Source organism: Lagenorhynchus albirostris, chromosome 2 (genome assembly GCF_949774975.1).
Source record: "Lagenorhynchus albirostris chromosome 2, mLagAlb1.1, whole genome shotgun sequence".
NCBI classification, from domain to species: domain Eukaryota; kingdom Metazoa; phylum Chordata; class Mammalia; order Artiodactyla; family Delphinidae; genus Lagenorhynchus; species Lagenorhynchus albirostris.
This window is the reverse complement of record NC_083096.1, coordinates 70,807,897-70,835,709: the sequence shown is the minus strand read 5'-3', so window position 1 is coordinate 70,835,709 and position 27,813 is coordinate 70,807,897. Positions and strand designations below refer to the sequence as shown.

The following is a 27,813-nucleotide window of genomic DNA, read 5'->3' as shown; positions in this document are numbered from 1 at the left end:
GGAAGAATACCCTCCTTTTTTTTTTTTTTTTTTTTTGCGGTACGCGGGCATCTCACTGTTGTGGCCTCTCCCGTTGTGGAGCACAGGCTCCGGACGCGCAGGCTCAGCGGCCATGGCTCACGGGCCCAGCCGCTCCACAGCACGTGGGATCCTCACGGACCGGGACACGAACCCATGTCCCCTGCATCGGCAGGCAGACTCTCAACCACTGCACCACCAGGGAAGCCCTACCCTCCTTTTTTAGGGTTCAGGGATTTTCCAACTTCCCTCTCAGATTCAAAGCAGATGACACACAGAAAGATTTTTCAGACTTTCTTTATTCACCTGTAAAAAAACCTCACCCACACCACAAACACCACACATACGCGCATGCACGCGTGCGCACGTGTGCACGCACACACACACACACACACACACACACACACACACACGGGCAGACCTAAGATCCCTGTTCCAGTCCCCAGACTCTAGAGGCTCAGCACATCCCACACCAAGCCCACTGTCAGGGTCTGTGCCTGAGCACCAAAGGAGGAGGGGCAGTGTCCCAGGCTGGAGCTAGTTCTTGCTGGGGGCCTTCTTTGCAGGGTCCGTGTCCCTTCCCCCTGCCTCACATTAGGGCATTCACAGCAGAGTGGCCTGTTCAGGGTGGGAGACTGGCTGTCGATAGGCCGGTAGCCGGAACCTAGCAGCATCTCGACGGCGGCGGAAGGCCAGGAATTCCTCCCGAAGGGCAGCACAGCGGGCCTCAGGGCCAGGAGCGTGGGCGGTATTCAGGAGGCAGCCCTCCTCTGGAGTCTTCGCACCTGCAAGAGGGCAGAATAACGAGAGGAAGAAGTCTTAAGGTTCCCTGGGTGAAGTCTTGTGGTTCACCGGCACCATGAGGCTCCCTAGGGCCTGCCAATGCAGAGAAGCCAAGACAGCAAGAGGAGAGGGCCTGGGGCCCAGGGCCCAGCTGGGAACTGACTAGGTCCTAAGGGTGTGGGTGCAGGACAGCAAGGCCAGGGGTGCCTGCCTTCCTGGAGGGCTCCCACACCTAGCTCTGGCTCAGCTTCAAGTCGGGATCGAGGGCCAGTCAAGCCCAGGTGCAGAGTCTCCAGCAATTCCATGTCCCCTGGGAATTCTGAGTCCCATTCATAGTTCTCATCCACAGATGTGTTCCTCCTGTTAAAAGGGACAGACGTTTGGTATGGGTGGAGCAATGGAGGGTAGCCAGAAAAGCCTGAACCCGGGGACCCCCAGCTGAGGGTGGGCCATGGGTTTCCTCTGAAGATCCCTGGACCTCAGCAAAAGGACCTCAGCTCTCCTGGTCCCAGGGTGGGAATGGAGCAGAGAAGGCAGACGGTATAGGAGAGGGGTGGGGAGAACCTGGATAGGGCAGGGCTGGGCAGGGACTGCCCTCACCTCGTGCTGACCGTCACCACATGCTCCCTTCGGGGCCACCTCTCGGGGCCACTGGCCCAGCTGCTGGTGTCTCCTGGAGCGGGGCTGAGGTAGCTGCCTCCTGCAGAGGGGGCCGTGGAGGGGGGCCGAAGGAAGGAGGCGCTGCCCCGCCCACTGCTCTGGCTTGTGAGGCTGCCCTGAGCCGCAGCAGGCAGAAGGCTTGGCAGCAGCCGCTCCCTCAGTGTCCAGTCAGTCAGCACTGTGTACGGGGGCTCTGGGGAGGCCCCAACCCCGAGCACGGCCCCAGGAAGCGCCGCCCTGGGGAACTCCGAGTGGGAGTCCAGGGGGTGGAGGAGAGATGAGGTGGGGCGGGGCCGGGTATCCATGTAATCTGGGGGAGGAGCAGGCTCCTCCAAGGGGGGCCAGTCCCCATCTACATTCATCTCCCTGAAGAAGGGCAGGCTCAGGTACTGGAGCAGGGGTCCCGGACCTGGCAGGGAACTGGGGGGCGCTGCTGGAGGGGGCCTCACAGGCCTGATGTCTGCAATGCAGAGGGGCTGGGCCATCCCACTGGGGCTGCTGCCGCCATCATAGGACCTGGCCTGACGCTGAGCTGGGGTCCGAGGCTCAGCCTGCTCAGGGCCTGACTTTTCTTGGGAGGTCCCCACCTTGGGTCCCATCACAAATCGCCCATCTGGTCCCCGGCAAATGGGCTCCAGGGGTAAGGGCCCCCGGCTAGGTGGAGGATCCGGAGGGGGGCTGGGGGGTCCAGCGGGTTCCCCCCAGAGCAGACTCTGGCGCAGGCTGGGGACTGGGGAACCCTGGAGCTTCAGCTTCGCCACGCTGTCAGGACTGCCCGAGCCCGAAGCAGAGCTGGGGAAGGACAGGAGATCAGGGTCTGTGGTAGGGGGCCAGTCCCCCTCCCAGGAACCAGCGTCAGGCCTTGAGAGGTTTGATGCAGAACAGAGCAGAGCTAGGGAGAGCAAGGGAGAAAAGGACCCACAAGGTGGAGGGGTGGAGCGGTGGAGGGAAGGCACAGGCAACGCTGGACCAGCCCCCAGGCTGGGGCCTCTGCACTTCCATCCTTACCTCCCTCTCACTTCTGTTCCACCTCTCCTACCCCTCCTACCCCAAGGTGCAGAAAACAAAGCAGAGAACCCTGGTGCTCACAGAAGGAAGCCGAGGAAGTGGAGGGACTTACTGGGGAGCTGACTTCCCGGCCGGAGAGAAGATAAGAGGTGCATCTGTAAGGACAGGAGAACCAGAGGTGACACAGGCGCCCAATCTCATCTGCTTGGGAAAAGTGGAGGCCAGTGGGGAAGCAGGACCACGGGTTGTGGGAACACACCTGGCCCACGTAGGAGGGAGGGATTTCTCCTCCAGGTAGGAGGTGCTTATGGAGGGGCGGGGCCCTTCTTTGGCCGGGCCCCCGGTGGCCTACCTTGGCGGAGGCGTTTGCGGTGGCGACGTGCGGCTCTGCGCCGGTTCATAAGGCAAGCGGCCAGGATACTCACGAGGACAGCCACGCCCAGGAAGCAGACCCCGCCCACCACGCCGGCCAGCACTGGCTGGGGCAGGAGGCCCGGCAGCTGTGTGCGCGAGGGGTAGACCTCCAGGCCTGGGCAAAGGGCCACGGGGGAGGGTCGGTGTCCACGACTTAGTGGGCTTCGAGCCCCCCAATCCCCAGGGCTCTGCCCTCCTGCCAGATTCTCACCAGAAGTGGAGACGTTGGCCGTGTTGCTGGGATCACTGACATAGCTACCGGCGAAGGCCACAAGGCGGAACTCGTAGAGAACGTCCTGGGGGTTGGGGTCCAGGAAGGGGGTCAGGGCTCAGCACTGCCCACCCCCACCCCCGTTCGGAAAGACTTTGCAGTTGGAAGGTACGGGTGAAGTGGACAGCCGGAGGTGCGGATAGTCAAATCAGGGTGAGATCAGGTTTGGGGAGTGGAGCAGAGGGCAGGAGGGCTGCTGGGAGGACCCTCCCTGTGCCCACTTCCCACACCCACCTTGATAAGTCCTGGCACCAACAACTGCATTTCACTGCCTGCCACGGCCCGATCCAGCACCTCCCACCCCTGGGAGCTTTGCCGTGCCTCCAGGACGTAGCCATCCAGTCTCTTAGGGACCAGTTCTGGGGGGTCCCAATGCAGGAGTACCCCCCGGGCTGTCCTCACTGCCACCAGACCTCTCGGAGGGGACAGGGGAGGCAGCATCTCTGTTGCGGGAGGACTGGGGGCAGCTGGTGTGGTAGGAAGCCCTGAATGGGACAGATAGACTCGTAAAGGTCGGATTTCCAGTGCTCTTCCCCTGCTCCTCTGGCCTTCGACATCCCCTGGTGCCCAGCTGCTCTCCCAGAGCCCCTAAAGACAAGCCTGGATCATCTTCCACAAAGTCTTCTGGCCCCCAAGCTGCCCAGCACCTCTGCCCCCTCCCACCCAGGTCCCTACAGCCCTTGCCTATCCCTGTCTGCCGCTCTGGGTAAGAGGTCTCTCACCTTCAGGAGCAGACAAGACGATCTCGCTGAAGGGCCCGCTCCCCAGCTTGTTCTGAGCGAGGACGCTGAACTGGTATTGGGTGTGGGGCTGCAAGCCTGGCACTAGGAGGTGAGCAGCCCCCACGGGCACAGCCAAGGACACCCAGTCGTAGTGGGCTCGGTCAGGACGCTTTGCCCTGGAGGACAGGAGGAAACGGGGGCCACCTCACGTGCTAGGAAGAGCAGGAAGGTTGGAGTCCAAAGAGCTGACCTCTCCCCTCCCTTTCACCATCCGGGGTCTCAGGACCTGGGCCATGAATCCCTGAGATTCTCTGGAACTCGGGCAGCAGAGTTAGGGCAGGGCTGGGATAGAGGGCTGGGAGAAAAGACAGAGGGCCAGAGAGAGAATCAGGGTGTTGAGGGAGAGGGATGGCAGGGGCAGGTCACTCACAATGGGGTGTACCAGACGCTGAATCTCTGCAGGTAGCCACCATCAAAGCCAGGCTCCCAGGAGACATTGGCACCCTTGGGCAAAGGCACGATGGACACATTGGTGACAACGTGGGGGCTGGTGCCTGGGTGGGGGGAACAGAGGGATGATGGTCAGGGTGCTGAGGGACAGCAAAGAGCTAGGGGGAGACTAGGGCTTCGGCCCTCCACCCATCATCCCAGGGGCACCCCACCCAAGATCCCCCATCTGGGCCCCCCAGAATGATTTATTCCCATCTCCTTCCCACATGGCTGCCTCCAGCTGGCTCTGCCCCCACTGACCCAGCACGTAGACATTCGTGGAGGTGGCCACTCGGGCCACAGCATTGCTGGCTGTGCACTCCCAGCGCCCGTGGGCCTCCTTGGTCAACGGTCGCAGGATGAGGCTACTGTTGCTATCCACCTGGGCCTGGCCCTGCAGCCCCCGGCCCACCTACAGAACCACTGGTCAGCCCTGAGGACACACGCAGCCACCCCTCACCAAGGGCGCCACTCATCTCTCCGGGCAGCTCCAGTTTCCTCCCCGCCCTGCCTCTGACAGCCCTCTCCTCCCCCCCTTCTCCCTCCCACAAAACGGCCAGGGGCACGGAGAGGCAGGGGCGTAGCAGGCGTGAATACAGGAGGAGCGGGGTCAGGAGACTTACCTTAGCCCAAGAGATAGTAGGCGAAGGGTCTCCTCGGGCAGAGCAGGGGATGAGTAGCTCCCGCCCTACTTCTTGGAAATATTCTTCCTTGGGCCGTTCTAGAAAAGCTGGGGGAGCCTGTAAGCCAGATCTGGCATTGGGAGGGGCTCTCTCACACTGCTGTCTAAGGGTCGTTCCTTCCCCTCTGCGGGGCCCCCGTCATGCTGCGTCTGTCTCCATCTCTCAGTGTCTCTCTAGCTTTCTCTCTGTTCCCCAGCAGGGAAGCTGGAGGGACATTGCTGGAGAGACGAGGGCCTCTCTGGAGACGTACAAACCTCTGCAGAACACCCTTCACCCTGCCCTCTGCTTCCCACTCTCTTCCCTCTAGAGCGGAGGGCAGCCTGGTCCAAATTAAAGGGTCGGGCCAGGCAGGATATCTTACTGTGTGGAGGTGACCGATGCCCCACCTCCCCAGCACCATCTCTGCAAAAACCTCTGTGATGGCATCTGACAGCTGCTGCCATGGCCACCGTGGGAAACACAGACTGGGAAGCCCACCCCCCCTCCCCACATGTGTCTGTCCCACCCGCCTCTGTCAGCCCGGTGTCAGCACTAGGTTCGCATCTTCGGCCACCTGACCCGCTGCCGCTGCCCCTCCCCCCAGCCTCACCTTGAGCAGCACGCGGGTCACCGGGGAGGGCCCTGCAGTGCCAAGACGGTTGTAGGGGGTGCAGGAGTATTCTCCCAGCACATCCTCATTCCCCAGGGCAATGATCAGAGAACCTTCTGGGCCCTGGGACCAGCCAGGGAACTGGAGGCATGAGGAGATGACAACCAGAGAGAGAAACTCAGCGGAGGCCAGACCAGAGATGGAGAGAGGCAATGCCCGGGAGGGACCCACATCTATGCAGAGGATGCCACAACCCTACCCCTAGGCCAGACCTCTCTGTGAATTCCATCCTTCCTTTCTCTTTCCTACAGAGGGGCCACTACCAATGGGGGTGAAGACTGGGACTGCAGACTCCAGGAGAGCCACTCACAGGGAATCCAGTGTGCACGGCACACCCTGGGGTTGAGCTTCAAAGGTGTGGGTCTCCCGGCCTGCTGTCTTCCCAGCACTCCGAGATTACATCCTGCATCTTCCACCCCAAATCGGTTCTTCTTCCTGGCTTCCCTAGTTCTGTGTTAAAGGCTAACATCCGACTCCTCACTCTGTCTCAGGCCCCACGTCTGTCCTCCTGGGAAGGCCTTTTGTCCCATCTATCTTCATGTCCTCCTTTCTAGCTCAGGCCTCGTAACCTCTCACCCACACTCTCATTTCAATAGCCTCTGTACCTCCTCTGTCTGTCCAGTCTCTTCCTCTCCATTCCTATCACACCGTTGCCCAAGCAACTTCACTGCCTCCGAATGCCTTTGGACTTTTTTTTTAAACCTTAGACAAAAATTTATTGAGCACCACTACAGTTGCAGTAGCCCTGGGGAGACTAGGATTAAAAGATGAAATACTAGCCCACAAGGAATTTGTGGTCTTTGCCGACAAACAAAAGATCTCAATCCCCGTGGAATGAGGTAATATTAACTTGGCATCCATAGTTCCTCCTTTTGGTCCCAACCAGTCTTTCCAGATTTCTCTGCACCAGTCACGTCCCCATAGGCACTGTAGCTCCCCCCAGCTGGGAGACTCATTATGCCATAAATGCACTATACTGTTCCTGCCCTGGTTTCTGCATGGAATGTCTCTCCACCCTTCAAGGCCCATCACCAGAGTCCCAGAAGCTGTTGCTGATCTATCCTCAACCAGTCCTAAGAGGAAGGTGCTCGCTGCCTCCTGGCCTTCTAGCAGTGTCTGCACGGCTGTGCTGCCCCCTCTAGGCATGGGTGTCTCTGCTCCTGTCCCCCATGCGACAACCTACACAGCATGTTCCCCAGTCACTGAATTGATCTAATGCTGCCCCAGCTGTCCTGACTAGAATACCACCAAGCTAAGTCCTCTATCCCCTGCCCCAAGCCTGTACCTTGTCCAGCTGCAGGGCCTGCCCATCCTTGGTCCAGCTGACAAAGAGCAGTGGGGGGTTGGCACGAACCGGGCACCGGATCACCCCCCGCATGCCCATGGGCAGGGGTGTCTCAGGAGGCATGGCAGTCACCTGGGCGGGGTCTGGGGGGAAGCAGTGACAAGTTGTCGGGGAGGAGCTTGGCCTGGCCCAGGGGAGGAGAGCAGTCTGGGGAGGGAGCTGGGGTCAGGCTTACAGAGAACAGTGAGGTAGGCAGAGGCCGAGGGTGGGCGTGGAAGGCCATTGCTGGGTACACAGGTGTAGCGGCCCGCATCATCAGGCTGGGCGGCCTGCAGCCGCAAGCTGCCATCCACCAGGATCCGCACTCGGGGCTGCAGGCGGCTGCAGTATGGCACGTGGGCAGGGGGGTCCAGGTCTTGCTGGACTCAGACTGCCCATCGGTACCCCACCCCCACCCCACCCCATGCCTCACCTAATGTGGAAGACATTGGTGCTGTCCTGGAACCAGCTGTAGGTGAGGTTAGCGGGGTACGCCTCAGCCTGGCAGGCCAGGGAAACATCCTGAGAGGCATTGACCGTGCTGTTCTTGGGGGGCACCACGATGACTGGGGGTCCTGTCGGGGTGAGCACACGGGGGAGGGGAGGCCTCAGCCCAGTCTGCCAGGAACCCTAAGGGTCACTTCTACAGTTCTTCCCAGGTCCGCTCTCTGGAATACAGGGCTGGTTGCTACAAAGCCTTGGGAGTGGAAACAGGTCCTAACCCTTTTATTTAACACAAGTTCTTCCTCTGCCCTGGCTAGCTCCCCTTCCCATCACCTCCATTCACCTAGTCTCCGGGGTGTGTGTGTGTGTGTGTGTGTGTGTGTGTGTGTGTGTGTGTGTGTGTGTTGGGGAGGGGGAATCAGTTTTACCCCTCTGATCACCCTTTGCACCTTTACACCCACTATCCTTTCCATCCCTCATCTGTCACATCTGAAATTACCTCTATGTCTCCTACCCTAATCCGGGTACCCAGTACCTTACCCCAAGATGCTGCAGCAATCCCCGAGTCCAGGCTCCGCCATCACTGCCACTCTGATGGCCATTCATGCAGAAATGTCCCCCCCGCCTTTGGCCACAGAACACTTCTACTCAAGAACCCACAACAGCTCCTGGCTCCTAGCACATTAAGCTCAAACTTCTTGACCCAGCCCTGTGGGCCCTTGTAACCCCTGCCTGGCCAACTGTCTTTTCATATGTCAAGTCCTTGTGAACTCCTTCAGGCCAGTATGGGCAGCTCACTGCGCCTAGGCCAGACTCACTCCCATCTCCATGCCTTTGCTCTCTGGACCCGAAGTCTAGAATGCTCTTCCCTGAGAGCCTGGCCAGGCCACAGAGCCCCTGCCAAACCGTCTCTAGCGTCTGCAGCTGCACTGCTGTTTCCCTTCTCTGGGCTCCTATAATAAGTGGTCAGTAATAAGTGGTAATGATATGAGTTGGTGTATAGAGCACTTACAGGCATGCCGGGCATAGCTGAGCACCTTACCTGCGCTATTCTCATTTAATCCTCCCAAGAGCCTTTTGTGGTAGAAATTATTGTCTCCACTTCATAGGTGAAGACATGAAGGCTCAGAGGCAGAGAGACTGTGAGGTGACTTGCCCGAGATCAGCGGGGAAGGCAAATTCATACTCAGGCCTTCTCAACACCAGACTCGACACCACTGCCCAGCACTGCCTCTCCCACAGTACCCAGGAGAGAAGCACTTCGCCACTGTGTCTTATTTCCCCCTGTGGATAAGAGGGTCCCTGAAGGCAGAGTCTACTTCTCAGCTTGCTTTCTAAGGGGAAGGGCTTGGCCAGGAATTACTATGATCATTGTGCTCGTCTGAACCTAATTCTTGTAACAATCCTGCAAGGAACATAGGAACCTCTTCGTATAGATGAGGAAACTGGAGGTCAAGGGGGTTCCATGGCTCATGGTCTAACACCAGCACCCACGCCCTTCTCACTATACCACATTGCTGGCTCTAAATATCTATCTCCGTTCACTGATCCTTTTACAGGCAAGATGCTGGTTTTAGAGGAAGAGCCTGTATTGGGAGCGCCTTCCCTCTCCATGGGCCCCTGACCTCAGGCACAAGCCTCCCCCCCCCCACCCCCACCCCGGCTGCTGGCTGTGTGCACCTCCAGCCACAGGTCAGTCCTCTCACGTGCGTGTCCTGTTTCCCGGCCCTCCCCCGAGACAGCACCTAGCACCAGCAGCTGGGTGGCGTGGATGGCGCTGCCCTCAGTGCTGGAGGCTTGGCAGGTGTAGACCCCGGAGCTGCCTCGCTCCACCCTCCGGATCCTCAGCGTCCCGTTCTGCACCTAGAGTCAGAGTGGGTGAGGAAGGACTCTTGTGTCTCCCCTGCCCACGGCGGGCCTCAGACCCCGCACTTCCCAGTCTGGCCAGCAGAGGGAGGCAGCGTGCTGGGCTCAGGGAAGCCAATGCCAAGCCCTCCTCCGGCCCGTCTCCCAACCTCCTGGCCTCCAGCCCCGCTCCCAGGCCACTACCTGCCTCACACTCTCACCCTGTCCAGCCCTGGGACTCACTTGCACCTGACTCTGGCCCTGGCCGAGGTCCTGTCCTAGGAGCTTCCAAGTCACACGAGGTTGGGGGCTGCCGCGGGCCGCGCAACGCAGGGTCACAGGCTCCAGTTCCCGCACTTCCAGCACCTGGGGAGGCGTCTCCAGGAATTGAGGGGGCGCTGCAAGGAGAGAGGCGTCAGGGATTGCCAGAAGGGCCATCAGCCCAAAGAGCAGCGTCCGAGGACCAGAGAGGCAGATCAGGGCCTCAGCCTTCAGCCCATCAGCCCACCAGCTTCATAGGAATTCCCAACCCAGGGCCACCCTGTCTGCTGCACCCAGGACCCAGTAAGGACGCCCAAGCCCGTTCCCCCACTGGCCTGCAGAGTTGGTTAGGGAGCTGACCACCAGGCTGGGTGTTCAGAGCTGGGAGAGAGCTAGGTGCCCTCTAGGAAAGCACTGTCCTGGGAGTCAGGAGACCTGAGTTCTAGACTGCCCTGCCACTAATCAGTCGTATGACCCAGTCTCCCCATGCCCCATCTATGAAATGGGAATAATTATGACCTCCTTGCTTCTTAGGGTTGAGACAGAATTCATGAGGTACTGGGTTAAAAGGTGTTTTGAAAAAACAAAATGTTGTATACAAGTGAGTGATGTTTCACTCAGGGCTCAATAACCCCTTATCCCCTCCTACCCATTACCCTCTCTTGGCCAGGGAGGCAGGAGCAGGGAAGAGAGAGGAAGAGGAAGTTCCTAACAAAGAGTCGAGAAGGCTGATTGGATTCAGGTTTGAGGAACTGAAAGGGCAGGAGTGGGGGTGGCAGGGGTAAGATGCAAACAGGGAGCCAGCAAACAGGAGGTGTCAGCAAGGGTGGGGCATCGGGACTGCCCTCCTCCCCTCCCCCCTCCCCTCCCCCTCCTTCCCTCCCCTCCCCCCTCCCCTCCCCCTCCTTCCCTCCCCTCCTCCTCCTTCCCCTCCCCTCCCTCCTCCTTCCTCCCCTCCTTCCCCCTTCCTCTCCCCTCCCTCCCCCTTCCTCTCCCCTCCCTCCTCCACAGCCTGCCTGCTCCCAGCCTCATACAATTGACTGTGAGGTGCACCCAGGAGCCGTTAGCAGAGTCGTCCTCGGGTCTGTGCTGGTCCAGGAAGAGCACGCGGCACTCGTACCAGCCCTGGTCCTCAGCCCGCAGCCCCTCGATCTGGAGAGATGCCCCCTTCTGAAGCCGGACACGCCCTGGGGGAGGAGCCCTGGATCAAGGGTGCAGAAGGGACCCCATGGGAGCCCCAGGCCCCTGGTCACACTGGTCATTCTCAGACGTCAAGAACAGGCTCAGTGTCTCCCAGTTACCCTGATAGAGTGGGGTCCAGAGAGGCACAGATGGGGTTGGGGTCACTGAGGGCAGATCTCTCTCTTCAGCCGCTCTGATGGCTCCTGCCTTTCAGCAGCTGGGACCCAGCTTAGACAAAGAGAAACCAGAGCAGCAGCAGGTGGGCACTGAACTACGCCCAGCTTCCAGGACTGTAGGGGGAAGGGGCTTGAAGAGCCAACACTCAGTCTCCTCTGGATTTGTACAGAATCTGCCCATCCCTGAGCTCTGTTTGTAAGGGGGGTCCCGGGAGTGCTCCTGCCAGAGGACTCGGGGCCCAGAAACCACAGCTGGGTTTGGGATCCACACCTCGCCTACCAAAGCCCCCTAATCCGCCAGGGCTATTATCAGCGGCCTAAGCGCCTTAGGGTGGCCAGAGTCCAAACCAGCCAGGAAGCAAGGTCAGCAGCCTCCTCACCCCATCCCCTCACGCTCCAGGGCATCCAAGCCCCGGCTGACAGACTACATAGAGCTCCACAAATCACCCAGCCCCAGCGCAAGCAGACGGCGCCCTCCCACCCCGACGGAGCCCTGCACCCCAGACAGCTTCGTGGGTCCCTGGCAGTGCAGCCTAGAAAGCAAGGCGCACGCTGGGGAGCCACAGAGACCTAGCCTCCGGCTCTGCCATTTACTTCTTTGGCCAGATCACTTAACTTCTCTCTCAACATCAACTTCTTCATCTATAAAATGAGAGAGAAAAAAATCCAGGTAGGGTGGATGGAAGGCAGGCAGCATGGTGCCTGACATCGGCGGGTGCTTAAATAAAAGCGGTTGAACAAATGAAGGAGCTCATGATCTGAAATCAGCAGCCTGCATTCAACCTTGGCACCATCCCTCACCTGACAACACACCCTCTCCGTCTTCTCCCCTGTAGTAGTGAACAGTGCCGTCACGCACGTCACCCTACCGGAAACCTGGTGTCACCCAGATTGCTCTCTCCATTAACCCCACATCTGCTTGTTCAGTAAGCCTTTCAGTTCTACCTCCTGGATGCTGTTTCCCTCTCTGCCACCCTCTCTTTAGTTTAGTCCCATAGCATCTCTCTCCTGGGTTACACCAACAGTCCACAAAGAGGTCCCGCTGCCTCCAGCCTCCCGCCCTCCACATTCATCAGCGACCCACCCCGCCTTGACCTTTGATAGGGACAGCTGACATTTTCTAATTCTTGTGGGTTATGCCAAACCAAAGCAACCAGACTGTGCCCCTACTTTGCCCGTTCTAAGACTGGGCAGTCTGAAGCTGCTCACACACTCGCCCCCTCCGATCTGCTTGCATTCTACCTCTAGGGTTCACCTTTCTGAAATAGAATCAAAACCCGTGGGGGCCCTGAAGACATCAAGGAAAAAAGAGGAGATGATCAGGCTGAGGCCGGCGCTGTGCTCATAGGCAAGGGAATTTTTCTTCCAAGAATGAGGTCCAAGGGCGCAGACTCTCTAGAAAGGGTGGAGCTGCTTAAAGGGCTAGGTGTTTAAATCCCCACCTAGAAGATAAGCCTGGGTCATGCAGGTAAATATTGAATATGATCACACCCTTCCTCCCACCAGTGGGATTCCTCAGTAACCCTAAACTGCCTGGCCATGGGACCCCCGCAGACCCCACTGCGACCTCTTCTTTTTTCTTTTTTCTTTTTTCTGGCTGCACCACGTGGCTCGCTCCCCAACCAGGGATCGAACCCCGGCCATGGCAGTGAAAGCCCGGAATCCTAACCACTAGGCCACCGGGGAACTCCCTGCGACCTCTACTACGTCCGGTGTGATGGCAACGTTTCATTACGGTGATCTTCGGTGGCTACAAAGAAGGAAGAAGAGGGAAGGGAAATAGAGTTTGGGATATGGGCCACGTAATATTAGGCATTGTCACCATACTTAATCCTTCCAAGAATTCCATTATAGAAGAAGGAATTGATGTTAAGCTTCTTTCCAATAAGCTACTCAGGGATCCAGCCAGGCCTCCTTTCTCATGATGCAGCATGCTCTCCCTTGCACACTAGTGTGAGGATCAAGTGACGCTCAGGGCACTTATCGCCGAGCATAGTCAGTATATCCTCACTCGGGGGATGTTGGTAGCCAACGGGTAACAGCTCCAAACGTCTGTTGATCAGAACATCTAATAAAGCACAGAGTATGTCCTAAGTTTTCTGTGAGGCATGAATGGCTAGACCTGTAGAGTCGCAGAAGAACAGGAAGCTGGCCAGGGGCAGGCCGTCCTGTATCCTCCTGAGTCCTGGGCCCCCCTCCACCCGCAGAGCCAGAGCCTGAGTGTCTTTGGACCTCCCCACGTGCAGGGGAGTGTAGAGGAAGGAGGCACGGTCCCCATTCTTGCAAAAGCTCTAGGAAGGCACGGAATCCACACTCATGGACACGTGCAAGTTCATATACACACAGAAGCTTAACAAATATTCCAAGAGGCTAAGAAGCAAGAGGAGTATGGAAGGCTTCCAGGAAGAGGTGACTCTGCAGAGGGGATGCAAGGCTAAAGGTAGTGAGGGGAGGTGATGACAGGGAGCCAGGTGGTTCTAAATGGAGGATAAGATAACTGATTTGTATCACATGACTCAGGACAGAGAGAAAATTCATGTCCCTTCTGCCACATGGGGTATCTTGAAACTCCCAAGAAATATAGCACAGAAGTCGAAGACCAAAAGCTGGTCCCATGAATTAGAAGAGCTGATCTAAGATCCACCCCAGGAAAGCTGGTGTAGAGGAAGTGGACCCTCTTTCCTCCGCACGCCGAGTCACGGTTTCACACCATGCAGGCACTCTGTACAGGCTCTGTGCTGGGTTCCTTACGTACAGCAGCTAACTTCATCCTAGGATTTAGTCCTGGCTTGTTTTATCCTGCTTTTTACTACTTTTATACTCGTCTATAAATCCAGTCTCCTCTGCTAGATGGATTCCAGGGTCCTCAAAGATTGGAAGCCTTCTCTTCAGTGTCATCCCTGAAGCCCCAGTCTCTCTCATGGTCCCTCCCACATTCTAGGCCACGGGCCTCACACACACAGTCCCAGGCCATCTCCCCTTCGCTTGCCCAGAGGGTTTATGACAGGACAGCATTGTCCTTAGCAAGCTTCACCTCCCGTTGCCTAGCAACTGCAGTTCAGAGTCCCCTACACAAAGGCTGAGAGGCCCCTTCCACACTGGGAGGCAGTAAAAGGGTTAATGGGTGCAGGGGCCTCTCCCCAGGGCCCTGACTCCCCAGACTAGCCCTGCCCGACCAGGAGCTCCAGAGTTGGGGCAGGGGTGGGCATGAAGGGCAGGGGTAGGAAGAAAGACTTGCAGCTGAAAGGAACACCACAGAGACAGAAAGAAAACCCACAGGTAGCAAAGTTGCTACTGTCCAGGGGTTTGTCCGCCCGAGGGACCTCAAGACAGGACAGAGGGCAGGGGGTTGGGGGGAGGAGAGTTGCACATCTCCCTGGGGGAAGCCTAGGAAAAGCCCTTCTCTCCCCTGTCCTCCACCTCCCCCTGCCCTGCCGTCAGTCGGGCAACGTTCTGCATCTGCAGAGCCTCAGCCTGGCAGCCCAGCTCCTCCCAGCCCGGCGGGCAGAGGCAGGGAGGGCTGGTGGGCACAGCCGTTGTCTCTCCACTTGTCCTAATCGGGGCCCCGCTTTCATCAGTTCTCCGGGGGCTTGTGCAGACACATACGCTCCCACCAGGCTGTTTGCCAACAACTGACCCCAGTTTGAAAATAAACTCTTCCCTCCTGCAGCACCTGCCTGAGCCTCCTCCCCTCTCTGCTCAGCCTGCCCCGCGGCGACAGCTCAGCCAATCCTGTGGCTTCTCCCAGGATTCAAACTAAAGAGGGAAAAGGGAGGGGGTCCCCCTGCCCCAATCGACGTCCTCCCAGGTGGCCTTTCCTGGGCTTCCCCTCCGAAGAGGAGGCAGCCAGACTCTCTCCCCAGCAGCCGCAGCCCCAGCCCCAGCCCTAGGCTCTCCCACACGCTGTCCTCGGAGACCTGCACTAAACCGCTCAGATTAAGGCTCCATCGGGGATTAGGGGGAAGCTGAGCCTTTCGAGGGAGCCAGCTGGGGCACAGGAGAAGGCCCCTAGGGAGGCCTATACACTATTTTAAGTCCATACAGAAACCAGCTGAAGCAGGAACCCAGCCCAGCTCCATCCATTTGCTGATCTTTAAGGGAGCCTGGTCCATCCCCAGCCCACCCTGTCCATGCACGAACTCTGCTGTACCCAGAATCAGAAGCAGTGGCAAAGCAGCCAGGTCGTAGACCCACCCACCCTGCTGCCCCCTCAGCCCACTCCCTAGAAGCCTAGAACACCCAAACTAGCATTTAAGAAAGTAGGGGAGGAGGAGGGCAGGGCAGTGAGAAGATAGCAGAGCCAGGGACCAGGAGAGGGCCAAGGAGGGAGAACAGGGAGAATGAGGATGGTCTGGGAGGTTTCATGAGCTCTAGAAAGAGCGATTAGAGAAGTAGGATGGACACTTGGAATAGGGCTGCGGGATCTCCTTTGGAACAGACCATGTGGAGTTTTAAAGAGACCACATGTGTGTCTCTGTGTGTGTGTGTGTGTGTGTGTGTGTGCGTGTGTGTGTGTGTGTGTGTGTGTGTAAATGAATGAATCCTTCAATGAATGAACACTGCTTGGGAGCAGAGCCACGCTTGTTAAGCAGAGTTCAGGCAGTGGAGCTGGAGATGAGTTTGGGACAGGGACAGAGCTGTTAAGAAGAGGACTTGTTCCCACTCTACCCAGTCCACCTTTGTTGGGGACACCTCCCGACCTCCCACCTGAGGATAAGCCTTACCCACGTAAGCCGGGTCGATGCGGGGAGAGTAGAGGCCGAACTGAATGAAGATGGGAAGCAGGAATCCAAAGCGCAGCCACTCGATGACGTGCAGAGGGGGTCGGCCAGCCGGGGACAGCAGGTCACAGCCCAGCACCGCGCTCTCCCCGGCCCGGCCCACCACCGACACCACCTCAGGCTTCCCTCGACCTGCAGGGCACGTGGCATGAGGACACAGCAGAGGGCCAGAATCAGGGCTGGGAGGGGAGATACCCTCTCTATCTTTGTGGGCTCCCCAGGCCTTTGTGAAGTGGTTGAGGAAATCCTCGACTTCTGCAGAACCAGTGTTGCTCCTCCCCTCCGCTGACCTGCGCACAGAGAACCCCAGCGGACCACCACCCACCCCAAGGCCAACGGGGAGTTCCAGAGCCCAGGAAGTCCAGCTCACCGTCAGCCCCCTGGCCGATGATCAGGCTGAGGATGGCCAGACTGAGGCACCAAACCATAGCCCAGCTGCCTGCTCGCCCGGCCCCTCCTATCCACGGGGGCCCAGACGGAGGGGCCCAGGGACCTGCACAGCCCAGCAAGCCCTGTCAATCCTTCTCACTGGGTAACGGGGGTCAGCTCTCACTCTTCTGGACAGTTAGGGCTTGGCTCATGTGACACCTGATGAAGCCGTCCTCCGGAGCACCGCCAGATCTAGATGCAAAATGCAAGGCAACGTGCAGAGTGGGCCAATGTTGGAAACCAGAAGAAACCCCGAGTTAGAGAAAAGCTGGAGGTGAGCAAAGGCAGAAGAAGGAGAGAGGAGAGCAGATGCGTGGGGGAAGGGCTGGGGTGAGGGAGTGCCGGGTGGGGAGACCAGACAGATGAGGACACGTGGGGAGCAGAGGAGCTGGAAAGATCTTAGAAAAAGCAGAGGAATTCTGGGGATACGCAGGTTACCAAGGCTCTTGGAAAGCTGAGCCAGGAGGGAAATTGGGTTCCTATACACTTGGAAAAGGACTTCTCAGGAAAGCATGGGAGATGAAGAGCCCCATAGCCCAGCCTCTTCTCCCTCTTCTTTCCTTAGTCCTGATGCTGATAACAAGGTAGCAGATAGCAGGGTAGAACCAGTATTATCGCCTCCACCCCACGGCAACAAATAAGGACCTTGGGTATCTCAGAGCCTTGCTCAGGCGCACAGAGCCAGGTAAGGGCAAAGCCTGGATGAAAACGCAGAGAAAGTGGCCCCCAGAGCACAAATCCTTGCCTCATTTCTCCAGCCTCTGTGAACCCTGCAAGCTGGAGGCCCTGTACCTCTTTCTCCATCAGCCTCCCAATACTGCTTTAGCCGTAATGAGTCAGACACTTGGGAGAGGACGATTGCCTCCCCATCTGCTGGTATGGGGGCCCAGGCAGCATCCTCCAGGTCTGGGCAGGTCCTGGGGCTGGCGGCTGACGCCACTTCCTCTTCTTGATGCTGCCAGGCAGCCCTCCCTCTGCCAGACACCATGACCCAAGTGCCTTAACCCAATTCCTCCCACTTACTCTCCCTCCAGTATCTTCGGGGCCTAAGGTTTGCTAGGCTCCCCCTTCACTAACCCCAGGGGAATGGTCCATGAGAAGCTAAAAAGTCAACCAGTCTCTAGGGTGTACAAAGTGAGTCCTGGAGCATGGAGGGGAGGAACTCTTGATAGCCCCAGCCCCTGAGCATCTAAGGAAGTCACAGCAGGCTGGGGTGGTGGTGGTGATGGTGGTGGGGGGTGCTGCCTTGGGCCTGGAAGATCCAAGTGGACTCTGCTCTGCGGGCCTCCACCCCACTCTTGGCCTCACAGCTCGGAATGGGCTATAAAACATCCCTGCCTGGACTGAATGGCCCTGCACGTCTAACTCCTGATAGCTCACCAGCAAGCACCCATCGCCCTTGCTTCCCACTGTCCCCAGCCACCTCATGGACATATCTTTTTCCAAATGCATAGGAACCCCCAGTTCCCTCCTGGCTCAGTTTTCTGAAAACCTCAGGATCCAGGTTTGCCCAGAACTCCTCTGTGTTTCCTAAGATCCTTCCAACTCTTCTGTCGGCCACTACGTCCTCACCTAATAATCTCCCCACCCAGTACTCTCTCATTCCCCCATCCCAGTTATCCCCACTTCTCACAACTCCCACACCCCAAATTCCTATTTTTCGCACCCGATCTCCAATTGCACCAGGTTATCTCCGCTTCAAGGCACTCCCTGTCTCCTCCCGAATCGCCACTCACCCACTTCTATCCTCTCTTCCCTGGAATTTCCCTCCCTCGAATTCGCTCGCCTCAGCCCACAGTACACTTCTGGTACCCCGCCCCCAATTCCCTTCTCCCTCGCCTTCTCCGGACCCCTGGAACTTCTCCCTGCTTTTGGAACCCACCAACCCCACCCCCCACCCCCGGCACAGTCATTACCTCCAGAACTCCTCCACTTCTCCAGGAGCACCCACCCATCCACCCACCCAGAATTCCACTTCACTCCCCAGAACTCCCCTAGTTCTGCTCCCCAAAGAATTCCACTTCTCTCCACAAGTCCCCCGCTTTTTCCTGTCCCCCATAACTCCCGCACTGTTCTCCATCCCCCCGCCGGCACCCCGTCCCATTGCCCCCAGGGCGCTCCCGCCCTCACCTGCTCCGCACCGCTCCGCTCCACTCGTCCAGCTACACAATAGGGGGCGGACCCGCCTCCCAGCCTCGGATGCCCAGAGCGCCGCCCGTCGCCCTGGAGACCGCCAATCCCCCTCCCGAGGCGGCCAATTGGAGCGAGCAGAAGGCGAGGCAAGGCGGGCGCGACCCCCGAGCGGCCTGGGAGTTGTAGTTTCGAGAGAGCAGGACTGGGTGGCACGTGGGCCCGGGTCGCCCCCTGGTGGAGCTCGATACAACGAAGGGTGGAAAGGCCGGTTGGCCGCTTCCCGCCGCAAGCTTGAGGGGCTACGCCGGTCAGGTCCCGGGCTCCCGGGGTCGCAGGAGCCGGCCCTCAGCCGGCTCCTTGCACACCTCCCTTCCTGTGTAAGCCACCTTGGACCCTCTCCCCTCCCCTAACGGGCTTAACCGCAGAAGTGGCAGCTAGGGTTGAAATCTGAGCCTGGGGGCAGGAGCACCAAGCGGGGAGCAGGACTCCCCGCCCTCCTCCCAGGGGACCCACCCCGCTCCTCTGATCTCCTCTCCCATCCCCATTCCCACCTCCACACATTTCTTCTCTGGCTGGACTGGAAATACCTGTCTGCACTGGCGAGCTACCAAATCTTGCCCAGGCGCCGCCCACAGTGTGCAGAGGGGAAGGCGGCGCTCCCAGCCTGAGGTTTGCCAAGTTAGCTACCAGCACCAGCCATCCAGAGAAACGGGCCCAGAGGGGAGAGACATCCTGGCACGGGAGACTGAGAGAGGAGGAATGAAATAAGTGATCATTTACTGAACCCCTACAGGGAGCCAGATCCTGGACTACATGCTTCATGACTCTTACGTAACCTGTACAGAAACCCTCAGAAGTAGGTATGGCTCCGTTTGACTAATAAGAAAACTGAGGCTCCACGAGGTGCAGTCACCTGCCCAAGACTTCCTGTCTAGCACAGGGCAGAACTGGAATCAGACCCAGCTGGGGCTCCATCACACCCACCCCCCTGGAAACTTCAACAGCAGGCAAAAATACATCTTGCATGTGTGCCCCATAGAGCTTTCTACCTCCTCACCTTGGTGCCGCCTTGGGGATGCAGGGTCATGACACCTTCCCCACCAGGCTTAAGCAGTCTTAAGTCTGTCCGGGTGCTGCCCTGGAAGCCTTCCCTAAAAGCAGCACCTGATCTCCCCCCGGGCTGAAGTCCTGCCACTCCAAGTGCACCATTCCCAATCATGGCCTCAACACCAGGAGGGATCCAACAGGTTAGGTCTAACCACGGCTCACACTGAACTCGGAGAGACATCGGTGAGCGGTCCTGAAGAGATATCTTAGTTCTCTGCCCAGAAATTGACCCTGAGAAGCCTGGATGAAAACCAGGAATCCTAACCGCCAGACCACCAGGGGCTAGGGGCTAGAGACAAAGTTCCCTGGCTCTTACCTGCATTGAAAGTAAGAATGTTTCAAGGAGGCAAAAACTGTAAAAACAGGTACAAAGTTTTTTTGGTTTGTTTTGCGGTCCGCGGGCCTCTCACTGCTGTGGCCTCTCCCGTTGCGGAGCACAGGCTCCGGATGCGCAGGCTCAGCGGCCATGGCTCACGGGCCCAGCCGCTCCACGGCATGTGGGATGCTTCCCGGACTGGGACACGAACCCGTGTCCCCTGCATCAGCAGGCGGACTCTCAACCACTGCGCCACCAGGGAAGCCCGGCACAAAGTTTATTATTAGAGACACAGCACAAGTGGGAGAGCACACAGAAAAACAGTTTATTTAAGACTGAAGCAAGGTAGAAATATACACCTGGAGAGAAAGGGTATGGGCATCCACTCTAATGAGGAGGAGAGCAGTGAAGAGGTGATTTAAATCACTTATACAGGACAGTCCTTCTGTGACTTTGTTTACCTTTGGCCTATTATCTCGTTTCTTTTTGCACACCTGACCAGTCCTAGGACCCTCCCCAACATGCGTGCACAACTTTTTGCTAAGATGGATCCCATCCCAGAGGCGTGTGGGTGCATGTCCACACTTATTATGGGGTGGTGTCCCCTCCATTTTTGACCCCCAAGGAGCCTTCCTGCGCATGTGCAGACAGGGAGGTTTCCCTTGACCTCAGGAGTGGGACCCTTATCTCTTTACTTAAGCAGAGCTCAGCTTCCGCCACTAACTTTGTCCTTGGAGTGTCTGGGTGAGAACAAAGCTTTGGTTTTACTCCACACGACAAACACCAGCTGTCCAGCCCAAGTGCCCATCTATCTCCTACCTCAAGACCAGTATCCCTGCCACATCCTCCCTTCCAGGTGGTCATCCAGCCCCATACATTCTGGGCCAGGAAGTTCACCACCCCTTATAGTGACTCATTCCATCTTCAGGGACTTTTTTTTTTTTGGCTGCACTGGGTCTTCGTTGCTGCACAGGCTTTCTCTAGTTGCGGCGAGCAGGGGCTACTCTTTGGTGCGGTGCGCGGGCTTCTCATTGCGGTGTCTTCTCTTGTTGCGGAGCACGGGCTCTAGGCACGCAGGCTTCAGTAATTGTGGCTCGCAGTCTCAGTAGTTGTGGCTCACGGGCTCAGTATTTGTGGCGCACGGGCTTAGTTGCTTCGCAGCACGTGGGATCTTCCCAGACCAGGGCTCGAACCCGTGTCCCCTGCATTGGCAGGTGGATTCTTAACCACTGCACCACCAGGGAAACCCCATCTTCAGGGACTGTGACTGCTGGGAAGTTCTTCCAGGTGTAAACATCTGGGTGCTTTTTGCCACAGCCTGAGATGAAAATGGGGGGATGGGAAGTGAGGGAGGAGGCAGGAGCAGTGGCCTGATCTCTCCCACAATCCCTCCAGCACATTTTCCCAAAGTGGCTGCTTCCAATGTTATAATGTAACAGATTGACCTAACAGTGCTGCGACTCTAATGAAAACATGTCAGTGGACACAGCATGAAAGCAAGGCCAGGCAGAATGCCTAGGAAATATGGTCGAAGAGCGCAACCTCTTTTACATCTTGGCCCCTCACCAACTAGTGGGAAAGATCTCCCTTCCCCATGTTAGAATCAGTTCCATCTCTGGTTCAAAGGTTTCATTTCTGCTGTCTCCAGTGTTTTCTTGAAGATAAGTTAAACTCTTTTGGACATTAAAATAACTTTTTGTAAAATTGGGATTTAAAATGATTTTCAATTTTTTAAAGTTTATAATACGGTCATTTTTTTTTTCTGGAAGTTTATTTTGTGTTTTATTATTACTGTCATTTTGCTCTGATTCAGATGCATCTTGTTGGCTTTTTGGTAAGAAAAGGAACCTAACCCTAACTTGTTCCCTCACCATGTCAGGAGTTAAAGTCGGTAAAATTAGTCCCTGAGGCTCAAAACTAAAGATTTTCCTCTAGGTTGTCCTGGATCTGTAATCATCACGCTCTGGTATAGTGTATTCAATCTGCTAGGGTTCTACCTAGCATCATTCTACCAAAGCTTCAGCCAGCCCACGTATTTTCAACTTGTTGACAAGAAGACCAGACAATGTTGTCAATTACAGAGACTTTGCTGACCACATGCTATGAGCACTGGTCCTGTCACCTGATCAGAAAAGAGGTATCGTTCCTCATCGATTGTCCTTTGGCTGTTGGCGTGCCTATCTGCTGACCCAACGAGACTCTAGCTCCATGAGTGTGTGGAGTTGGTCTTGTTCGTCCTTGAATTCCTCCCCAGCCCTTAGCCTATCAGAGGGGCCCTGCCTACCTCTCCAGACTCATTTATCACTTACCCCTTCATCACAGGGCAGCACATGTGGCCTCATAGTCCCTAGAATTCATGGTGCTTGTTCACTTATCAGTGGCTTCCCACTTATCGTCTGTCTAGCTAGAATGTCCTTCTCTCCCTTCCCTGAACTCACTGCTAATCACAGGTCAAAATTCTGTTTACCTCTTCCCTCCAGGACACCATCAACGACTCCTCCCACCACGCCCTCAACTTCACCCATAGCCCTTGTCACAGCTCGTTGTAATTATATCTTACACACCCCACAAAGAGTTCCTTGAGGGCAGACAGTGTCTTTTCCACCTCTCCACGGCTAGCCCAATGCCTGGCACGTCAATGCTCAAATATTATCCTCCTCCCCTCAGTTTGCTTTTCACCTATTTCCAAACAGCAAACTTTGCAAAAGGCAAAGTACTGTCAGGTGATTATTATCCTGGCTTCCTGCAGAGGAAGGGGCCTGGGTCTCTCTGAGCTTATATTCCACCTTCTTGAGGGTCTGAGCCTTCCTCTTCCAGGTGCTCTGGACTGGTTGAGGACCTCAGCCTTTCTCTGTTCAGAGACTGGCTGTGAGAAGGTATTTTGCCAAATTCCAGGGAGGGCCCTGGGCCAGCCATACAGTGGCATTCATTCCCTTACTGACTTCCTGGGCCAGACTCTGAAATAGATAAGAAAAGACCTGCCCCTGTGTGTGCAAGAGGGCTGTTGGCCTTTTCCACTCAGTCTCCAGAAAGGTATTAAAGGAATGAGAGGAGTTGGGTGCTGTAGGCTTGGTCCTAGAACTTCGTGCCTTTTTGGAGGTGGGCCTCCTCAGCCCAAAGGGCAGCACAGAGAACCAGCCTCAGGCCAGGGACTGCCTTCCAGCAGGACAAGGACTCAGGCCTTCAGGGAGTTGAGTGGATCGGTTGCTATTCTTTGGAGCTCTTTGGGGACAGGTTTCCCAACCTCATCACGTCCTTCCCAAGCCCTACAGGGTTCCATCTCCTGCCCAAAAACCTAGACAGGAAGCCCCTGCTTACCTCCTGGCCCTGCTTCCTTTCCAGCCCTGGAGACCCTGACTCTTGGTTTCCACCATACCCCTGGCTGGAGTGTCCCAGTGGAGCCCCCCCTCCTGGAGTGTCCCAGTGCCTGGTCCATGTGTCCTGTTTTCCCTAAAGCCATCCTCGGTCCCCGTGGTTCCCCAGTGCGTCCCACTGCCCCTTCACAGCCTCAGTGTTCCTTTTCTTGGGAAACACTTTGGAGGTCAGCATCCTTCTCCTCACTGAGAGGGGAAAGCCAGATGCAGAGAGATGTCCGGCATGGCTTCTGCCACATGGCTCTGTCTCTACCCCTCAGACCCTCTTCTAAAATCCCCCGGGGTTACCGGCCCCTCCCGCCCCTGTGGGAGCCAAGGCGTTCCCGTAGCCCTGTCTCTGTAAGAGCGCCAGTCAGCTGCACCTGTGCCTGCCTCTCCTTCAAAGCGCGTGTTCCTGGTGGAAAGGGACGGTGCCCCCATGGACATCTGCTGGGCAAGGTGTCCCAAGTCAGAGACCAGTGGCAGAGCACAGCCCATGTCTCCTGAGATCTCACCCAGTGATCTCCCTACCGTATCCTGCACACCACCCTCCTGCAGGTCACTCACTCCCTAGGCATGTCCTGTGAGTTGAGTGGCTTTCCATTCCCTCCCCAATTCACCCCCCGCCCCACCCGGCCACAGCAGCCACATTAGGTAACATCTACAAGATCTGATGTGGGGACAATGACCAAGACTTAATCAGAGGGTGAGGAATTCGGACTGATCCCTGGGCTTGGGAAAGAGAAAGAACATATAAACTTAAAGGTTTTTGTGGGGGGCACAGGTAGTGTATGTGTAGGGGGTGGGCATTCACCCAGGACAAGAGTCCAGAGAGAAGGTGTGAGGCCTGGAAGTCTATGGAGAAGGGACAGACAGGACAGTAACACCAACCACAAACAGAGGTCAAGGGCAGACCCCTGCTATTAATCCGGCTGAGTTGCCATCTCTGTGGGGCAGGTACCAGAGCCCCAGAGAAGCTGCCACCAGGGAGATGACCGAAAGGTCAGAGTAGAAAGGTCAGACCCAGAGCAGGACTGCACTGGGGTGCTTCAGAGCGCCCGTGCCGGACAGCCGCTAGACTGGGGTGGGGTGGGATGGGTGGGAGTAGCTAAGGGCAGGGCAGAAGGAGGGTGTGAGAGCAGAAAGATTGGCAGGAATAACACCGCTCTTATGTAGCGTTCTCATTGCCTGAAATCTCCCATTCGGGGAGTCACAGCTTCTATTAGGTTAAAAGGAATCTCCCACTTTTCTTATTGAAGTGTAAATGTTATGTGTGTTGGTGGGGAATGGGTTAGGCATGAATAATAACATACCAACACTTCATTGTGAGCGGGTCTTTTAGACTCACTTTCCTTCCCAAAGGCAGGTGAGGGAAGCACGTGGGGTTGGAAGAGGGTAACTGGAATGGAAGAAATGCAGGAAAGCAGGTTCTGCCAGAGTCACCCAGGGAAGGACCAAACAGCTCCTCCCGAGTGAGGTCACCTAATTTGACTTTATTGCCAGACAATCTTCCCTCGGGGAGCATGGCCCTTGGGACACCCACCCTTTGGCCCCCTGGGAAGAGATGAGTCTGGGAAGGAGAGGAAGGTCTCCCTTGGGGCTGGGAAGAAACAATGCTCGGGGCAGGGGTCCCCAGGGGGCCATCAGACCAGGCTGGGGCCAGGCTTCCCCTTCTTTCTCAGTCTCATTCTGTTTCTCCTGAGTTTCTTCATTCTTGGCATTTTGCATCTTGTCTGGACTCGGATGAGCCAGAGCCCCACAGCAAGAATTACAAAAAGCAAGAGGATGAGCAATGCCTTGGCCAGGAGACAGAAGGAAGTGGAAGACTTCTCCAAAGGGTAGCCAACATCTGGGACAGAAGGAGGCAAGGAGAGAGGGGCTCACCAGAGGGAAGGTCTGGATTAGGGGGCAGACACCTACCCCAAATTCCACACAGGGGGTCTCAAGTTCACAGTCTGTTGATGTTCCTTGACAAGTATCCCAGGAAATGTATATTCTATTCACAGAATTTCAGGGGCTGGGGTCTGAGGAGTAATCTCAACCTGAGTAAGAGACTAGAAGGGACCTTTGGAAGCTGGGAGGACTAGGAAGGAGCACAGGGAAAGTGGGGGGCCCCTCCCCAATCCAGGGGTCAAGTCTCCACGGGAGTAGTTAGGTCTAGATTCCATGTACTCTCCTGGGGAGAAGGGAGGGAGGGAGCGGGTAGACTTGAGGCCCTGTGGTCGCTCAGGGGCTGTCTCTGGGGCCCTGGTACCTGCACAGAAGGGCCCAGCAGGGATGAGATGAGAACTGACGTCGCTGATGGGGTTGTTTGCCCTGCATGTGTAGGAGACAGCCTTTTCCCCGGGCCTCCAGGACATGCTAAGGACAGGGCCTTCATGGGCCGTGTCAGCGCCGTCCTCCCAGGATATCCAGCAGTAGGTCACATCCAGGCCTGCCTCCCTGTGGATCATGTCAAGGACATATTACAGTACCTTCTTCCCCAGAGATCTCAAAGTTCACAGTCATGTGAGGCTATGACAGCCATCCTAGATGAAGGAGAAACACAAAGACCCTCTAAGTAATCAGGGGTTGGGTCTGTTTTCCTAAGCTCTTCAACACTGGGGTGTGGACGCTGCCCACTGAGACCTGCTTCACTTAACAAACAAGCCAAACTAACAGCACCTAGCCACCATCAAACCTATTGTTCCAGAGTCCCCAGGGCAGCGGCCAAGCAGACAGAGCTGCCTTTGGCATCTTCTACCTCCCCTTTATGACTTGCCTTCTCTCTCTTACCTTGGCACCCCACCTTCTTTCAGACTCTGTCCTGCCTCCTTGATCTTAGAAAATATTATCACCCCTCCCAGGGGCATTTATAGTTTAATCAGTGCCTCTGCAAGATTCAAGGTAGAAAATCAGTCAATGGACTTCCCTGGTGCCACAGTGGTTAAGAATCCACCTGCCAATGCAGGGGACACAGGTTCAATCTCTGGTCCGGGAAGATCCCACATGCCGCAGAGCAGCTAAGCCCGGGAGTCACAACTACTGAAGCCCACACACCTAGAGCCCGAGCTCCACAGCAAAAGAAGCCTCTACTCGCTGCAACTAGAGAAAGCCCACACGCAGCAATGAAGGCCCAACGCAGCCAAAAATAGATTAATTAATTAATGAAAAAAGAAAAAGAAAATCAGTCAATGTCACAGGCACTAAGAGGAAATTTGGGGTCAAGTAGGGAGGAGACCCTGATTAGTAGCCCTCAAATCACACAAGAGGACAAAAGGCTCAAGAATGGAGGTGGCATTCATGCCCAGGATGCAGAATCTCACTGGGAGAGGAAGGCTCCCTAGACGTCTGTAAATGAAACCCCTGACCCGTCTCACTGCGTTGGGCACATCCACAGGAACAGCCTCAGTCCAGGGTCTTGCTACTCCAAGTCACTTTACCTGCAGTGCAGATACTGGGGTCAGACACACTGGAGGCAGACTGCCTTCCCATCCCAGACCCTCAAGCCATAACCCCGAGTCCTAAGACCCCTGATCCTTTGTGTGAGAAGTTCAGGAGAGCCAGAAAAAGCAGCTTTATGGTTCCCAGTAAACTCACGGGACACACAAAGATTGTAGTGCTGCATGGTGGAGATCTGGGACGCCCTCAGGTTGACTTGAGCTTGGTAAGGCCCCGAGTTCTCCCAGCTCAGATTGCTGATGTGCAGGTAGTAGGTGGGCTCCAGGAAGCTCACTCAGCCCTCATAGCGAGGGTTGGTCACCATGATGGTAGCCGGATGTCCCTCTTCCCCTGGCATCACAGTGGCAAGGCTTATGTGGGAGGACCAGATGATGTTCTCAACCTCTTCATCCAATGGTATTTCCGGGGGAGGCTGATGGACTCCTGAAGGACTGCAACAATTTCCTCGGGATCCACGCCATCTCCAGAGTCCCCTTCGGCTGCAGATAAAGAAAGAAAAGATGGAAACAACACAGCTGGTGTCTCTAGGCTGCTGAGACTGGCAGCAGGGCTGTGGTCTCAATCTCAGTTGAGTATTTTCTAGGACCCACACTCAACCTTGCCCTCCAGTTGCCTCTTCTGGCTCTAGCTTTTTGCTGCACCTGACTTGAGCACCTACCAGGGCTCGGCTTCCATCTGTGCCCCACCCTCCAAATTTTCTCTTCTCCATTCGCTGTCCTTCCATATCCCCAGGAGGGATATGGGGCTGCTTCCCCTTCCATATCCCCAGGTTTCCTCATCTCTTGGTCCTGCACTGAAGCCACACCCTAGTCCTCTTTACTCCAGAAGAGCTGAAGCATTTGGTCCCAAAGGTGGTGACTTGCTAGCCCAAGACCCAGCAGGAGAACAGAGGGGGAAAGAGATACTCCTGTCCTGGAGCTAGCAGTCTGTCTCACCTTCCTGGAACAGCAAGAGGAGGAGCAGCCATGGAAGGGCCCCCATGTCCACAGCCCTGTGTCCCAGTGTGCTCCAGGTGTGACTTGGTCAGCCCCGAAGGCTGTGAAGAAGACAAGCTGCCAGGATGCTGCAAGAGACAGAGTGACCAACTGACAGTCCTGAGGAGAGGGAAATGACTCTCACCCTATGCAGCAGCCCTCTAACTTCCTCCATCTCACTAAGCCCCTCCGTGTCCACCTTGGGAAGAGTTCTCTCTCTGAGCCTGATTGGCAAGATGGTTTACCCACTGCCTCATGTTTCCTGTCCCTCAAACTCAGCTGAAATCCCACTTCCTAAATGAAGCCTTCCTAGATCCCTACTCTCTGTGCTCCCAGACTTCCCAGACATA

General features: G+C 56.6%; 2 protein-coding genes and 1 long non-coding RNA gene across 9 annotated transcripts; 1 reads left to right on the top strand and 2 right to left on the bottom strand.

Annotated features, from left to right (window-relative positions):
* Nucleotides 1-299: 299 nt before the first annotated feature.
* Nucleotides 300-18,415, bottom strand: IGSF9 (immunoglobulin superfamily member 9). 5 transcript variants are annotated; one of them, XM_060135373.1, is made up of 21 exons: nt 18,270-18,404; nt 16,081-16,331; nt 15,654-15,842; nt 10,606-10,758; nt 9,554-9,708; nt 9,211-9,328; nt 7,455-7,596; nt 7,218-7,363; nt 6,983-7,125; nt 5,638-5,778; nt 4,989-5,105; nt 4,627-4,777; nt 4,307-4,430; nt 3,877-4,052; nt 3,389-3,639; nt 3,095-3,179; nt 2,822-2,998; nt 2,582-2,624; nt 1,402-2,253; nt 1,034-1,161; nt 300-803 (listed from the first exon to the last, which is right to left on the bottom strand). In XM_060135373.1, the coding sequence occupies exons 2-21, from the start codon at nt 16,136-16,138 to the stop codon at nt 622-624; spliced, it is 3,531 nt and encodes a 1,176-aa protein (XP_059991356.1). In that variant the 5' UTR covers nt 16,139-16,331; nt 18,270-18,404; the 3' UTR covers nt 300-621. The 5 variants fall into 5 exon arrangements, with proteins under 5 accessions (XP_059991356.1, XP_059991347.1, XP_059991375.1 ...); XM_060135364.1 differs by having other exon boundaries at nt 2,822-3,179; XM_060135392.1 differs by lacking the exon at nt 2,822-2,998 and having other exon boundaries at nt 18,270-18,402.
* LOC132511786 (uncharacterized) lies at nt 2,873-6,689 on the top strand. Of its 3 annotated transcripts, XR_009537746.1 has the most exons (4): nt 2,873-3,262; nt 3,883-3,985; nt 5,356-5,583; nt 5,949-6,689. It is a non-coding gene; the product is annotated as an uncharacterized LOC132511786 (long non-coding RNA). The 3 variants fall into 3 exon arrangements; XR_009537747.1 differs by lacking the exon at nt 3,883-3,985 and having other exon boundaries at nt 5,949-6,687; XR_009537740.1 differs by lacking the exon at nt 3,883-3,985 and having other exon boundaries at nt 2,873-3,287; nt 5,949-6,687.
* Nucleotides 18,416-24,691: 6,276 nt separating the features above from the next.
* Nucleotides 24,692-27,470, bottom strand: SLAMF9 (SLAM family member 9). Its single transcript, XM_060141855.1, is given in 6 exon segments — nt 24,692-24,897; nt 25,303-25,486; nt 25,518-25,576; nt 26,628-26,894; nt 26,897-26,968; nt 27,425-27,470. Coding segments are annotated over 6 exon segments (834 nt in total).
* Nucleotides 27,471-27,813: the final 343 nt, after the last annotated feature.

Coding starts and splice junctions, on each gene's coding strand:
- IGSF9 (XM_060135364.1), bottom strand. CDS start 16,138: ATGGTTTGGTGCCTCAGTCTGGCCATCCTCAGCCTGATCATCGGCCAG. Junction 10,759..15,653: donor CATCGACCCGGCTTACGTGG/GTAAGGCTTATC, acceptor CTCCTCCCCCAG/GGCGTGTCCGGCTTCAGAAG. Junction 804..1,033: donor TGAAGCTGAGCCAGAGCTAG/GTGTGGGAGCCC, acceptor GCCCTCTTGCAG/GTGCGAAGACTCCAGAGGAG.